The sequence below is a fragment of the Eulemur rufifrons genome, chromosome 4 (assembly GCF_041146395.1).
Source record: "Eulemur rufifrons isolate Redbay chromosome 4, OSU_ERuf_1, whole genome shotgun sequence".
NCBI lineage: Eukaryota > Metazoa > Chordata > Mammalia > Primates > Lemuridae > Eulemur > Eulemur rufifrons.
This window is the reverse complement of record NC_090986.1, coordinates 71828056-71845339: the sequence shown is the minus strand read 5'-3', so window position 1 is coordinate 71845339 and position 17284 is coordinate 71828056. Positions and strand designations below refer to the sequence as shown.

The 17284-nt window shown below is 30.9% G+C and overlaps 1 protein-coding gene across 4 annotated transcripts in view; it reads left to right on the top strand.

Annotated features, from left to right (window-relative positions):
- Positions 1-17284, top strand: part of NBEA (neurobeachin) — a 563351-nt gene that overhangs the window by 106541 nt on the left and 439526 nt on the right. For all 4 annotated transcript variants that reach the window (XM_069467350.1, XM_069467354.1, XM_069467352.1 and 1 more), the window contains exons 12-16: positions 7037-7189; positions 8787-8955; positions 15110-15189; positions 15891-15953; positions 16050-16147. In XM_069467350.1, the coding sequence (XP_069323451.1) occupies positions 7037-7189; positions 8787-8955; positions 15110-15189; positions 15891-15953; positions 16050-16147 (563 nt within the window). The remainder of the gene's footprint in view (positions 1-7036; positions 7190-8786; positions 8956-15109; positions 15190-15890; positions 15954-16049; positions 16148-17284) is intronic.

Sequence of the window (17284 nt, the reverse complement as noted above, 5' to 3'; positions counted from 1 at the left end):
TCTAGCTGGTCCAGTACCATTTATTGAAAAGGTGATTTTCCACTGCATCCCAGTGTAATCTTTGCCATAAATCAGATGACCATTAATGAGTGGATTTTTTTTCAAGACAATATAATAGTGTCTTAATTTGCATATCATATTAGTATATCTAAATAGTATAAACTATCTAGCTTTATTGTTCTTCTTCAAGATTGCCTTGGTTATTCTTGGGTCTTTGCATTTCCATATACATCAGCTTGTCAATTTCTTCCAAAAAGGATAGGGTTTTCATTATATTAAACTGACACCTTTACTATAATGTATTGAATCTTCCAATTTGTATACTTGGGTATATCCTTTTATTTATTTAGGTTCTCTTTTGTAGTTTTCTGTGTAGAAACTTTCTGTCTTTGTGGTGGATTTATTCCCAGATACTTGATGCTTTTAAAATTTTAATTTTTTTGTTTGTCACTGGCACATAAAAATATAATTGTTGTTTGTGTTGAACTTTTATGTGCCAATTTTGCTCATCCTCAATTAATTCTAATTGTTTGTAGATTTTTCAAAAAATTTTCTTTGTGGACAATAATATCATCTGAGAATGATAGTTTTATTTTTCCCCTTCTAATATTTATTCTTTTTATATTTTTCCCTTGCCTAATTGCACCATCTAAGACTGTGAATAAAAGTTGTGATAATGAGAATCCGTATGTTATTCCTGATCTCACGGGAGATGCTTTTAACAATCAGTCACTAAGTATGATATTTGCTATATATTATTTTTGTAGGTTTTTTAAGTCAAATTAAGGAATTATCTATTTTTAATTTACTAAGAGTTTTCTTTATCATAATCAGGTGCTGAATTTTATCAAAATCTTTTTCTACATTGTTTGAGATGATTATGATGTTTCTACATTATTTTGAATTTAGTGAATTACATTAATTGATTTTCAAATGTTAAACCTTCCTTATATTCCTGAACTCTCATTTACTCTTATATCCACTCCTATTACAATCAGGCTTTCATCCTTACACTTCCCTTAAAATGGCTCATGTCATTGTCACCAATGGCTTTTACGTTCTAGCCTGTTGTTATTCCTCAATTTGAGCTAACATTTCAGTTGAACATTCTCTCCTTGAAATGCTATCTTCAATTGTGCTTTGTGACAGCTTCTTTCTTTGTATTTTTTCTACTTCCTTAAACTCCTCTTATCCACTCCTAGTAGTTCTTCATCTTTCTATAATAAATTCTAATGACTGTTCTGTCACAGTGTTTAATCCTGGAAAGCTTTCCACTTTCCTGTCCATACAATATCTTACTCTAATTGAGCTTATCAATCTCCCTACCTTTTATTGTCCTGTAAATACTAATTACACTCAATTGAAATGTTTCACCCATTTTCAGTTCCCCTTGGATGTCTCGTAATCTTTATGAAATCTAAATTATCCACATTGTTTGATTTTTTTCTCTCAATTTTTCTTCCTTCACTCTAATTTATCTTAGTTAATGGCAATACCATTCAACAAATAGTTCAGAACAAAGAAGTTAATCCTTTTGGACTCTACTTTTTTATACTCTAGATTCAAACTCTCAGAAAATTATGTTGTATTACTATCAATTACTACTTTCTACTTACTGCTCTGCTCCTTACTGTATTCCTTGGTATCATGTTAGTACAAACCATCATCATCTTTCACCATTGGTTATCCATAGTCCATTTTTCACTTGCAGTCAGACTAGTTCTCCTAAAATGTAGCTTATCTTACCATTCCATCCTTCTCAGAATGAAGTTGTAAATTTCTGATATCATCTCTTACCACTCTCCTTGCTTTCTGTGTTTTATCCACACTTGCCATACAAAGACCTCTTTGCCTTTCCCTTAAAAACTAAAATGGTTGTTATATTTGCAGCACCTAGAACAGTGCCTGCCTCAATAAATAGTTGTTGAATTGAACCAATGAAAAGGCCTTGCATGTTTGGCTAATTACCTAAAAATAATACCTTTTTCACTTTCATTCATTCAGATGAATGCTCAGATTGGGTTATTTTTAAATGATCAGTGGCTGGTTAGTAGTGTAAGTAATAAAGTTTCCATTTTTAATTTCTTATCAATTAATAACAAGTTACTGGTTAACTTTCACTTAGCTTTTATCTTGTTGTAGAAATATATCTAAGTAAAGTGGTCTAATGAGAGATCTTTTTTAAAATCACCTTTAGACTATTGCATGAAAAAAGTTTAAAGTGTTTTTGTTTTATTTTGCCAGAATATGAGCTTGCAGAAAATTTACAGGTTATCTAATGTATTCAATAGGATATTTTAGGTTGTAGTTAATAGAAAATTTGATTCAAAGGAGCTTCAACATTAAGGAAATATACAAGCTAGTGTAACTGAAAGTCTTGTGATTGGTGGCTTATCAATCATTCTTGGCAGGAAACAGATGGCATACTCAATCTGGGTTATTGAGAAGAGTTTAATGAAAGGCTATTTAAAAAGTATTGAGCATTGTTAAGGGAACTCAGCAAGGTTTGAAGAGATGAAGGGAGTAAGTGTTTGGTATAACTCAAAGAGAAACTTACTCTAGCTGTGAGAGAAGGGTACCTGACGGGAGCGTGGGCTTTAATAAAGGAATACAGTGTACTGATTTGAAGGGATGAAGCCAGAAAAATAAATGTCCCAGCTTCATTTTCTTCCTGTCTTTAATTTCCTGCTGCTGTCTCCAACTAGTCAAACCTAATTGGAACCCAGTAGGCAAAGGAGTGTCCCAAGCATAGAAATAGGACAGGGAAGGTTGGAGAGCCAACATAACATATATGGTAAGTTGTGTTTCAGGGTTGGGTTATCTGAGTCTCAGTAATGTCAACAGACTCAGGTTTTGTCTGTATCTCTGCTGTACCAATTACAGTGATGATTTTATACTAATGCTGATCTCCTTTGTGGTCACAGGACAGCTGCTGGGGGTTTAGTACTATAGACCTTCATATTCAGTAGAGAGAGAGTTCTTTTCTCCCAATTACTGAGCAAGATCCTCCTAATTTGATTGGTTAGTTTAGGTCCTGGCTTCCCTTTGAACCAACAATTGTTGCTATGCGATTGCCAAACTTCGATGTTGAATTTCTGAACTTATCATTGCCTACCACCTCTCCTACCACCCCACCAAAACAGCAACAGATTATTAATAAGCTTGGATTGGGCTATTTGGAGCTCAACCTTGGAGTTCTGGGAGGAGTGGAATGGATATTGAGGATCAACTACTTCATGATGGACCTATACCAATTAAAATAATTTTACAGAGTTTATTTAATGTAAAATCATATGTGATATATATGTGTGTGTATGTGTATATGTGTGTGTGTTTGTGTATGTGTGTATATGTATACATATATATATATATATATATATGGAGAGAGAGAGAGAAAGAAAGAGAGAATGGTTTCTGCAATAAAAAATTAGTATTTCTGGCAACCTATTCCATTGTGGCTGCTCTAAATGTTGGAAAGATCTCTATTTATTGAATAGTAATTTCTCCATATAACATCCATTACTCCTATTTGGTTTAGTTAATTCTGGAATGGATACTATATTTGTCTTTTCTAACTTCTCAGATTCCATTTTCAAATATGGTTATTCAAGTCACACATAGGTCTTCTTAAAAATTATGTATTCTGTCACCACAGAAAAGTAATGTCATGTAGTTCAAATTCCAGAACTTATATTTTCTGTGAGATTCTCACTGTGTTTTTGTCTAAAATTTACAGATTTACAACTATAAATTACCCAAATACAAATCTCTTTTAAAGTAGCTTTACTTGAGGAAATGAAAGCCAATACGAAAATAGAAAAAATATTTTAAAGCCATCAATCAAAGTAAACACATTTAAAAACAGAGTTGGATATCTCCTTTCATGCTTTTCTAATTTCTTTGTGTTTTTTCTTACCTATTTTTATACTGGTTTTGAATTTTTACATGAACTCAGTTAAACATTTACTGAGGAATTAGGGTAGGGATTGGGAAGATAAAAGATAAATAAGATGATGTCCTTTCTTATATCAGGAAAGAAAGATTTTTGAATAACTAATAGTAATACAAGTAAGAAGGAGTAAGTACTACTTAGAGGTAAAGGTAATATGCTATTGAAGAGAATATTTATTTTACACCTTGTAGGATTTTGATTAGGCCAATAAAAAGATACAATTTTAGAAAAATATTGCCTAAAGATCAGTTTTATAATTAAAACCTTATAATTATAATTATAATTATAAAAATTATAATTAAAATTGGTATGTGAAAACAACATGCACAGGGTTTTTTAATAATGTGGAAGGCCTCATGTGATGCTTCTATCACAGAGCAAATTTGAAACATGTTTCCAAATTATGAATTCTTCACGTGAATATGTTCATAATGCTCAACCTAATTTTATTAATATGTTGCCATTTAATGTTCTTTATAAGCACATGGCAATTTTTATAAGATAAAGTCTGGTCACTGAGAATGTTTATCTAGTAACAGGAGCTGACTGTATTCTATTTCAGAGTTTTAAGCATAAGAGTAGAAGGTATGAGATCATGTTCTTGATATCATTACTACTGAGTAAAAATAGAATATATAACATAAGCTATATGAAATTATAATTAGTGAAGGTGTGGCTAAAATTTTAAATAACCATTGACTGCTTATTTTAATTTTATTCGCCTATCTGCGAATAAAATATTTTAAAATTTAAAGTACTGTATTTTTTTCAATATAGTTTCTTTAAATATGAGTATCCACTTTTTACTGAAAATTTATCTTTGTTTCCCTACCTTCTATAACTCAGCTATTTACTGGGATAATTTCTTCCATCTTTTTATAAATTTTTCATGTAAAGTTAAATACTGTAAGCTTTGATTTGAATTTTGTAGGCTATTACTTATCTAAGCACCATTAATATTTTTGTCAAACACACAATCCTAATACAAAATCATTGTTAACCTTATAATTCAAACCAGTTAAATGTCACCTTTTTAGTAAAACTTCTTAACCACCCTTCTGCAAATGTTACCTCTCCGTGGTTTTTTCCATGAGCTTAATAACCTTTAACATGTTACGTATTTCCCTTTTTTTTTTTTTTTTTTTTTTTAACTGTGTGTACCTATCTTCTCCTCCTTTAGAATATAAGTTCTGTGAGGGAGGGTTTCCCCCTACCCCCACCACCCGCCAGTTCTGTTAACTGCTCTTTCCACAGTGCCAGGGAGAGTACCTGGCAAACAGTAAGTATTCAACATGTATATTTTCTAAATGACCAGATGAAAAGTCTTGAGCTCTCCCTTTAAGGTAAAGGAAATGGGATGCAAGGGTATTACAAGTTGGGGCAGCGTGATAGAGAAATCAGATGAAGCAAACTGGTGTTCTGTGGCTGAGATTGGCCTAAAGAAATATTTCATTTGGCTCAACAAAGACCTGTTTGGTTTTGAATTTTTTTCCCTTTTAGTACCTGGAGCAGTTCTCACTGCTCTTCACTGTCTCTGACTCTACTTCACACAGTGTTGTTAACTATTTGCAATCATTTGAGTTTGTGACTTCTTATGTATAATCAAATTTTTTCAGTTGCCCTTGTTATAAGCATGAGGAATGTAGATAAATTATATAGGAGGTAAAAATTGGTAAGAAAATTTTGTTCCTTTTAGATCTGGATTATCTTATACTAATATTTGGACTTCAGTCAGTGAAAAATGGGAGAAAGGTGTGATGTTAATGTATACTTCAGGGTTGAGTGATAGGAATTCTTTATCCTATGATTAGAAGGAAAGCGATACTACAGGAAGGATCACTAGATGAGAAAGAAAAGATTTTCATAGGAATAGACATTTTTTGACCTTTGAGTTTTAATTATCAGCTTTTATAAAGAGCATTTTTATCTGAAATTATATTCCAGGGTAGTATTGTCCCATTATAATACAAGCCTCATATGGAATTTAAAATTTTCTAGTAAAAAGTTACGGGTGAAATTAATTTTAATGTATTTTATTTAACCTAGTATATCTAGAATATTATCATTTCAATTTATATTCAATAAAAAAAGAATAAGATTTTTTTACATTCTTTTTTTTCATTCTGAGGTGTAAAGGTCCAGTGGGTACATACTTACAGCACTTCTCACCTTTGACTAGCAACAGTTCAAGTGCTCAGTTGCAACAGAGAGCTAGTGGCTACTGTATTGGACAGTGCAGCTTTGGTTTGAATTTTTGGTTTGAATTTGGACGGTCTATTATTTATCTAAATACCATTGTTAATAGGTATATGGTGATGGCAGTTGAAAATTCTTGACGGGAGCACTCAGCATAGAGGTGGTGTTATATAAAGATGAAGAAGCATAAGATATCCAAGGAGGGTATACTTATCGAGAAGAAAATGCCAAGGAAATATTTTAAGCAAAAAATATTCAGAAATATTCTGAGGATTGTGTATACCAAATGAAGACAGTATATTCAGGAGAGTCATATCTGCTTTTTCAGAAACTATGGATAGGTCAGAAAAGTTTATGCTAAGCAAAATGCACTGTGTTTGTCAATATGGAACTCATTTGTAACTTTCAAGGAAGGATTCAGCGTTATGATAGGGTCAGTTTATTTTCACTTTGGTTTGGGGCCAGTTTGAGTGAAGGCACTTCTCTTTCCAAATGTCTCTTTTTATGTACTTTCATGATAGTTATTTCATATTATTTTAGTTTCTATGTCTAAGATCTCTTGTTTGTCAATTTCTACAGAAATGAAATGAAAACATTCTTATTCATAACTTTGTTTCTTTAGCTTGTGCTAATAGTACCATTATTTAATCTGAGTTATTTATTTTTAATTGATCTAGAGAGGACTCCAGATAAACTATCGCTCAAAGAAGTATCATAAAATTCTAGGTTTCTTAATATAATTAAAATTTTAATAAAAAAATATAAAATTTTTACTTTATATGTAAACTATTAGGGATGGTATATGAAAAATTCATATGTACTATTTCAGAAATTATACATTTGATATTCTGGATATTTCAAGCTAGAATTTCTGTTTTCTTTCCTTAGTCATCAAGAGTTCATATAACTAGAGCTGTCTTGGAGCAGTTTTTATCTTTTGCAAAATACCTTGATGGTTTATCTCATGGAGCACCTTTGCTGAAGCAGCTTTGTGATCACATTTTATTCAACCCAGCCATCTGGATACATACACCTGCAAAGGTATGGATTTTATTCTCGTTCATATTAGTGTAATATTATAAATTTTTGTTATGGATCTAAAGCATTCCATAGAAAACATTTGGATTTTTTAGTTTATTATATGGTCAATCCAAGGCAATTTTGTTAGGTAATATCCAAGATCAAAATATTAAATATGTAAGTATTCAAATAAGTGAAACTATAGTTTAAAAGTAAGCTTTATGTAACACTGCATTCTGACATCGTAAGGCGCGATTCATGCCTTTCCAAGGAAGAGAATTTGGTTTTCCACTTACTGAAAGACTAGGAAGCGGAACAGATAAGTAATTGTATCATGACCACTTGATCATTTTGACTGTAAAATTTCTTTTATTTTGAAGGCAGAATTTATATCATTATATGTAAATAATGTTTGTTTTAAAATAAATATATAAATAAATATTTTCCTAGGTAGTACTTAAAATTCTTACTAGTTTTCAAACCTAAATTTAGCCCTATTATATCCCAGTAGAAATCAATAATGAGAGATATTTTTATTTATTTATTTATTTATTATTATCTTTTGAGATGGAGTCTCACTCTGTTGCCCAGGCTGTAGTGTAGTGGTGCGATCATAGCTCACTACAGCCACAAAAAATCCTCCTGGGCTCAAGCAATCCTCCTGCCTCAGCTTCCAGAGTAGCTGGGACTACAGGTGCACACCACCACACCAGGTTCATTTTTTCTTATTTTTTGTAGATATAGGGCTCCCTATGTTGGCCCAAGTTGGTCTAAAACTCCTGGCCTCAAGCAATCCACCTGCCTTGGCCTCCCAAAGTTCTGGGATTACAGGCATGAGCCACCATGCCTGGGGATAGAATATTTTGATTTTGAGCTGTCTTTTACAATTTTAAAATCTCCCACTTACTTGGTTAGGTAATGTTTAAGTTCTGATTTTTCTTATATTATGGCTCATTTTATTGATTATTGGCTAGATCCGAATCTGAAGTTTGTTCACTCTTTTGAACGAGGTGTTTGACTCTCCATCTGTATGCTTATGTTGTCAGATTCTGAAAGCCAACTATGTACTGTGGCCATAGATGAAGAAAATTTAAAATTATATAAACATTTAGAATATATGACAATATATATATTTTTCAAATATGCTGTAGCTGACCGATGTTAGTTCTGTTGCTATGAAGAAATATAAACACTGAGAACTACTGAAGTGTACTTTGCTTAAGGGCTTTAGTCTAATTGATTTTTCAAATATTTTGATCTTATCAGGTTAGTTTCAATTAAATTATTGAATCATTTAAAATTATTTAATTGTCAAAAGCTATTAGTTTACGTTTATTATAATAAGTTTTATTAGAATATTTTTATTACAGGTTATTTTCTTTTTAAAACATAAATAATATTTAAGAAAAAGTTATTTTTAACCTCATAATAAATGGTCATCTCAGCCTTTATTAATTTGCATTTAAATTAGAATCGAACATATATTTATAATATAAGCACTTGAGACATTTAAATTTATTTTAATGATGTGTTATATTCTAGAATTGAACATATATTTATAATATAAGCACTTGAGACATTTAAATTTATTTTAATGATGTGTTATATTCTTTATTAGGTTCAACTTTCCCTATATACTTATTTGTCTGCTGAATTTATCGGAACTGCTACCATCTACACCACCATACGCAGAGTAGGAACAGTATTACAGCTAATGCACACGTTAAAATATTACTACTGGGTCATCAATCCTGCTGACAGTAGTGGCATTACACCTAAAGGATTAGGTAAGTACAACACTACTACTCTATTTACAACTTGCCTGTGATTAGTCTATGAATACTGTTACGGTGAACAGATGTGCATGATTATGAAATTATCACTGAACTGTTTTCTTTCTTGTGTAGTAGACTTGCATATGGAGAACTGTTTGTAGTAGAGAAGAAATTTAGAGCTTTGCAATATTAAATTATTTTGGAATAAAGTCTGGTAAAAATAAACACTTGTCTTTATTTTAGCCTATATGCATTTTTAATTCAGGAAGGTACATTCATAATATTAAAAACAGATGAATGATATTGGTTATAACCAGTGTATTCTAGTATAGTTGCTTTCAACATTTTTAGATTGTTACCTTTGTTTCTATTTTTATTCCAAATTTACCCTTTGTTCTGAGTATAGTGGAAACTAATTTAATTCTTTACTATGTTTTCTTTCTTGTTTTAAGAATATAGCCAGTTTTTACAATTATGCAAAAATGTATACTTACAGAAAATAAAATAATATAAAAGAAAAAAATTGGATATGACCCAAACCCCAGGAATAATTACTGTTACAAGTTTGGCATGTTTTTTTCAATTGTTTCTTATTGCATAAATATGTGAAAATATTTAAACATTTTTACAGACTTGATATTTAATCCATTTCTCCATTTTTTGTCACTTTTTTTCTCAGCTCTACATAGTAAGCTAGAAGGGTATACCATTTTCATTGTTTCTGAAGTTTTGATTTTATAAATAATTAGGTGATCTTCATTATAAATTTTTAAATAATTAGGTGATCATCTTTGATTTGTTTAGAATTACTGAGAAAGAAGCTAATGACAAATATTTTCATTTTTTTCGGGAATGTCATATCATTTTATGATCTCACCAATAGTGTAATTAGACTGGTTTTCTCAGCATGCTCATGATAAATCACTATTATAGATTTATAGCAATCTTTTGATAAGAAAAATAGCATTTTACTATATTAATATTTATATAAGCTTATATGTCTTTTTTTATTGATGAGGCTTTAATAATTATTCATATTTAGATCTCTTATTTTGTCTTTTTGTGGCTTCTTCCATTGCTTTTAAGTTTATAATACCTAAAATTTATTGGATGTTTGCCATGAGTTGGAATTTCTGCTAGGCACTCTACATGTTAATTTGTCTAATTATATTATAGATACGTAGACATATTCACACACATACATAAGACTGTATCTCTATATAGCTATCTCTTTAATATCATTTCCATTGTACAGATTAGGAAACTGAAAATTGCTACAAAGTGACAGCACCAAAATTTGAATCATAACTATCTGCTCAGAGCCCTCGTTCTTAAACACGGCACTATCATAGAGTTTTCTCTACTCTAAACAAATCATATATTCACTCATATTAATTTATATTTTAAAACATTAAGAATTCTCATATGCCCCTTACCAGATTTCCCAGTTTTTTATATTTGCTTTATTATTCTCTTATTCTCTCTCTTTTTATGTTTATATAAACACACATACATATACATATTTTTTTCTGTATCAATTGAGAATAAATCATAGACATGATGTCCTTTTACCTCTAAATACTTCATTATGTATTTCTTGAAAGGTAAAGGCATGCTGTTACATAACCACAAGAGACCCATGAAAACTAGCAAATTAGCATTAATGCAATACTATCATCTAATACAAAGACACCATTCAAATTTAACCAATTATCCCAATTATGTACTTTCTAGAAAAAAATATTTCTTTTACCTTGAATCTCAGTGGTGGATCATGTGTTGTGCTTGATTGCCTTGTCACTTTAATGTTTTTCAGTGTAGAATAGTTCTCTTAACTATTTCCTTGTCTTTCATGACCTTGACATTTTTCAAGAATACAGATAAATTATTTTTTAGACTGCCCTTATATTTGAATTTGTTAGATATTTGCTCATGATGTTTCCAGTTTTTCATATTTGCTAGGAACAACACAGAAGTCATACTGTTTCTGTCTCATTATATCACATCAGGGAGGTACATAATGTTGAATTGTCCTTTTATTAGTGATGTTAACTTTGAACATTTGATTAGGATGTTGTCTTTCAGGTTTTTTTGTTATAAAATTACTGTTTTCTCCTTGGTAATTAATAAGTGTTTGGTAGAGAAATACATTGAGAGTATATAAATACTGTGTTCTTCAACAAAGTTTCACTTATTTTAGTTCATTGATTACTCCTGCTGGAATTAATCTTTACAGTGATGGCTGCCAAATGACAATGCTTTCTAAGATATTTATTAGTTGCCATTCTATTGTAAGGAAGAACTTGTTTTACTCCTCCATTTATTTATTTATTTTTCATTTTTTAAATATCAATATTAACACATGGATTCAATATATTCTATTAACAATTGGTGTACTTTCTTTGCAAAGGGCCAGTAAGTAAGTATGTTAGGCTTAGGGAACCTGAAGGTCTCTGTTGCAAGTAATGAACTCTGTCATTTTATTGCAGAAATAACCACAGATAGTATATAAATGAATGTGTATTGTTTGTTCCAAGGAAACTTGCAAAACCAGGTGGAATGATGGATTTATCCCAAAGGCTGTATTTGTCTCTCCTGAGTTGTATCATTATTCATTTTGAAGCTAAAGATTTGGCCAGTAGGACCCTTCACATAGATTCTTGGATCTTTAGGACAAATGTCTTTACTTTTTTAGTATTTTCTTACTTTCTAGCACAAGTTGTTCTTGGATTATTCCTTGTCCCAGCCCTGGAACTGGCCATGTTTTTCAAAGAGCCCTGGTTTGCTGATGAATATGGTTTTTAGAAACCAAGATCTGGATATTAGTTGTTCTTATTACTCTTTGGTTGTCATTACTTCTGGGTACTCTTGTTGGACAGATCTAGAAAATATGTTTATATGTATAATGTGTATATAAATGTGTATACATCCACACTGATCTATCCATATTAAAATCATGAGTTCATGCTGATGTCTTCAATTCCAATCCAAAACCACATGACTTAACCTGTCTCAAATTTTTTAAACTTGTGGCTTTCTTCTTTGATAATGAGTAATCTGGCTCCCATAGTTTTTAGTATATTTATGTGTATTCTTATTCCACTTTATAAAACCAATGTTTTGACACACATACCATCACCTTCTCAGCTTTAACATTGTCAGTCCTCTCTGATCATCTCCTCAGCTGTGACTCTGAACGGTCCTTGCTGCTTCCTCAGTCCCAGTTGTTTATGTGGCGCTGTCTACCCTACTGGCTTCTACTGTCTCCTTGGCCCCGACTCTGAGGGTCCTGCCAGACTTAGTTGCCTTCCTGGCTCTGTTAGCCCCCAGGTGTCTCCTTGGCCTCCTCTGCTGCCTCTTCAGGACACTGGCTGCCTGAAGTTTCACTTGCTCAGGCTACCTCAAGGAGAGGGAAGGGAAGAGAACCAATAAATACTTTGTAAAGAAAAGTGACGAGAGTTGAAGAACATTTATTTTTCTTAATGGTTTAATTTTTCTTTTACTTTAACATTTTAATCCTTTGAAATTAATTTTGTTACTTAGTAGAATGTGAGGTTCTGACTTGAATTACATAGTTTTTTTCAGTACTATTTTGAACTAAAATGCTTTCTTTTAAGGACACTGTAAAGTTAATTGCACTACACTAGCTTTCATAGAACTATTATTCATGTTATAGGGACTCAACTTGAGAAGTAGGATCGTTTTGCTTTGACTCTGACTTTTAACACTTTTATCTCTTAAATTATTATCTATGATTCACTGTAAAACATTTAGATATATTAAAAATACCATAGTGTAGGTAATACATGTTCATGTAGCAAGTAAAATAATATAAAGGTCTATGAATAAAAAATTAATACTCCCCCAAGTAGCTGGTGCTTCCAGTCTTATATATCCTTTTACTTCTTTTTCTCTGCTCATAGAAACATGAGTGTACACATGAATACACATAGGTGCTTCAAATTATAGTTGTTTCAGAGATTTATTTTGAATACATCATAAATAAAAAATGCAAAATTACACACATAAATATTTATAATATGACTATAAATATAAAATGAAACTCATAGAAATATAGCCAAACTTACGAAATAGAACATTACCAATGAGCCTGTATGTGCCCGTCTGTGGTCATATCTTCTTTCCAGTCCCTGCTGTAGAAATAACCCCATCCAAACTTTTATGTTTATTATTTCTTTTCTTTTAGTTTTTACTATGCTTTACTATTTTGCTATTTATATATGTATTCCTAAATAATTTGTTGTTTATCTTCTGTATTTTTACATAAATAGTATAATTTGTAATTTGCTTTATTCACTCAATTTTGTATTTGTTAGATAAATTTATTTGTATTTTATTTCACAAAAAATACATTCATATCGGCCGGGCGCGGTGGGTCATACCTGTAATCCTAGCACTCTGGGAGGCCGAGGCGGGTGGATCGCTCAAGGTCAGGAGTTCGAGACCAGCCTAAGCAAGAACGAGACCCCGTCTCTACTAAAAATAGAAAGAAATTATATGGACAACTAAAATATATATAGAAAAAATTAGCCGGGCATGGTGGCACGTGCCTGTAGTCCCAGCTACTCGGGAGGCTGAGGCAGGAGGATCGCTTGAGCCCAGGAGTTTGAGGTTGCTGTGAGCTAGGCTGACGCCATGGCACTCACTCTAGCCCGGGCAACAAAGTGAGACTCCGTCTCAAAAAAAAAAAAAAAATACATTCATATCATATATGTACAACTCACACATATGTATTTGGTTTTTTGCAACACGTTGCTTACATTATGCCTTATATGACAATAGTAATTATTGCTAACATTTACTAAGTGCTTACAATTAAAATGGGCCAAGCACTATTCTAATTCCTTTCCATAGTTGATCCATTTAGTACTCACAAAATATCCCATGACAAGCATTATTATTATCCTCGTCCTAATGATAAAGAAAAGAACAAACCTGAGATATTATAAAACTTGTCCACTTTTATTAAGTGGTGGCAAAAATATTTAAAAAAGTAAGGAAATTATTACTAAGATAATGCCTGTCTCTACTGGAATGGAGTTGGGGATGTAATCAGGAAGGGGAATGTGGTGCAGTTTCTTAGCCTAAAAAGTGTTTCTACAGGTGTTCATTTTATAATAATTCATTAAGTTGTACATTTATGCTTTCTCTATGTGTGCTACATTTCACAGTAAAAAGGGTTTTAAAAAAAGTTCTACCGAATGATGATAAGAAGGGAAAAGGTACTTTGGACACTGTTGGTGGGGTGGGACAAAAAATGTGGAGAGCAGTTTGGGAAATGGGAAGATATTTCTTTCTTAATAATAAGTGGAATGGATTGTTTGGGTGGTAATTTCCTTGCAGATGTAATAATCTGCATGTAAATATTTGTTGAATGACTGACTAAGCAGATGTTATAAATCATATAAGAAGTGATTGTGCTTTTAAAACTTTAAAGAGCAGCTGTATAAATCCTGGTTGCTTCAATAAAGACTTAAAAGGATTTTAAAGTGACTAGTTACATTTCTAAAAGTATACTTTATTATATATTATGCATATATATATCATTTCATATTTTAATTTTTATTGGTAATTAGATATTTTGCAGTTAATTACTTTAAAATGTAAACATTATGATGGAACTGATATGTACATTTTAACTCTTCATACTCATTTTCACTTATTGACTCAGTAAGCATTTACTGAATGGCCACCATAATATGTATTTTGTATATACAAGTGACATGGAAGAATAAAGCTGCAAAACACATAATTATAATAAAGAAGAGTGTCATTTTTTTCTATGCTTTGTTATATAATGGGGTGAAAATTGAGAGTCTTCAAATGAAGATAAGTTTAATTGAGGATGGAAGAAATATTGGGAAACCTATTAAGTTAATAAAAATAGGAAAAATTATTAATGTAAATACTTGGCAATTATACATTATCAATGGGTACTAATATATTTTTAATCTATAAAAGAGGTAATTTTAAAAAGTTTCTTTTTTATCCCAAATCTGACATTCGGTGAATAAATTGAAATCACCAAAAATATGAAAATTAGTTTTTGGATATTCTGATATTATTGAAACTATAACATTAATACTAATAAATATTATAATTTTCATAAATATAATAATTGTTTTATTTTTCTACTTTATTCTAGATGGTCCCCGGCCATCACAAAAAGAAATTATATCACTACGAGCATTTATGCTACTTTTTTTGAAACAGCTCATACTAAAGGTAAAATAATTTTATATAATTCAGAATTGCAACATAATAGTTAAAAAGGAATTTTTGACATAAAATAATTATTGTTAATTTAGCAATAGCTACTTTTAATTCTTGAATTGCTTTCAAAATTTTGTAGATTTTAATAACTGTTGAACATAACTTTCAGTTAAATGCTCTTTGAAATCCTTCATATTAAGGGATGTGATAAAAATGGACAAGGAACATATGAATTTTGAGCATAAATGTTTTATTCTAGAAATGATCTGTATGCCAATATAAAAAGGCTTATATAATGTATTTTATTGCAGTAGGAGTTTTTAAAGAGCAAGATGAAGACAAAAGGAGAATAAATATAAGTTGTGAAATAATACACAAAAATTGATACTGTAAACTCTTGTATATGTATTGTTCTAAGGAAAGAGTAAATGATTCGCAAATGGTAATACAGATATAGTTAGATAACCAAAAATACTAATTTTGATAGTTAATGTCAAATATGAATGACTTTAACAATTGATACAATTTTCTGATTTTACTTACTAACTTGAAACAATATAGTCTATAAATTGTGAGGTATGTGGGGATTTTAATTAAAACATCACTACTTTTAAGTTATTCTAATTTTCTTTTAAAATGATCATTTTGATGCCTTTAATTAAAGTTTTAATTTTATATTTAAAGTAAGTAATAAAATATTTTTTAAAAATTAGGATCGAGGTGTCAAGGAAGATGAACTTCAGAGTATATTAAATTACCTACTTACAATGCATGAGGTAGGACACGTTATGGGTCTTCTGTTTTAATTATTTGATTCCAAGCTTTAGAATAAGATTTTAACTAAATAAATATTGGTGATCCTTATTATGCAGGATGAAAATATTCATGATGTGTTACAGTTACTAGTGGCTTTAATGTCAGAACACCCAGCTTCAATGATACCAGCATTTGATCAAAGAAATGGAATAAGGTATGATTATAATGTTAGTATTACTATTAGACTTTAATGGAGCATAGTTGTTCATACTAGAATAACCCCTAATGATGGAATGTTTGAATAAATATAGCAGATCTTACACTTAAGAAGGGAATAAATGGAGAAAGTTGCTGTAAATCCTCAATGAAACTAACTGATGAAGTATATAGAAAATGGTCTCAGGAATCAAGAAGAGTAATTAAATTGTTGTTGCTATAGTAAAGACAGTACTTACAGTGGGTAGAGCAAATTTTTTCGCTAGAAGCAAAAGTAGATATGTTTCAGCAATAGAGGAGATAAGAAAATTGTATGATGATTTTCGGCTTGAGAGAGATAGTGGCCAGATTTAGAAGTCAATATATTGTTAACAAGTTTAGATTTTTTTTCTATTGGTGATGAAAATTAAATAATTTTGAATGTGGAAATGATATGCTCAGATTGCCACTGTGTTAGATTTACAATCAATAGTGTGGAACTCATGTTTCACACTACTGAGAAGGACAAAAATGATGTAGCAAGATTAGCAGAGAGATTATTTTATTCAACAGTATTAGAGATGATAACTGAGACAGTGGCAGTGCAGTGGGAATAAAGGGATGAAAGATGTTTTGGAACAAGAGCCAAAAAACCAAAAGAATTTGAAAACTAACTTTAGTTATAGTGATTATAAAGTAACTTTGTAGATAGGTGAAATGTAATTTGTTGATTAGTATTTTTATAAATTTAAACCTATAATTTAGCTCCTTAGGGATTCTCCCTTTTTATTTTTCTGGAGTCTCAACTTAGTGGAATGAGCAGGAAATCTAGGTTGAGCAGTTAACTTCCATGTACTGTGTCTTTTTACTGTGAGGTTGAACTACATGAAAGTGTTGATACTTAACTGATTTTAAGTTATGGCAGTTTCATATGGTTTAAGCTAATAATACTCATTTTTCTGAATTTATGTCTAGATTGAATACTTAGTGTCCTTGTCCTTAGATCCTGCTTTGTTTATTACATTTTCTGATTACTTAAGTGAATCAATTGAAAATATCCTCATTACTCCTGTGGAAGATAGCAAACTTAGATTATATAATATGATGACATACAGAAATAGAATTCTGAATTATTTTGACACAATGGAAATATCTT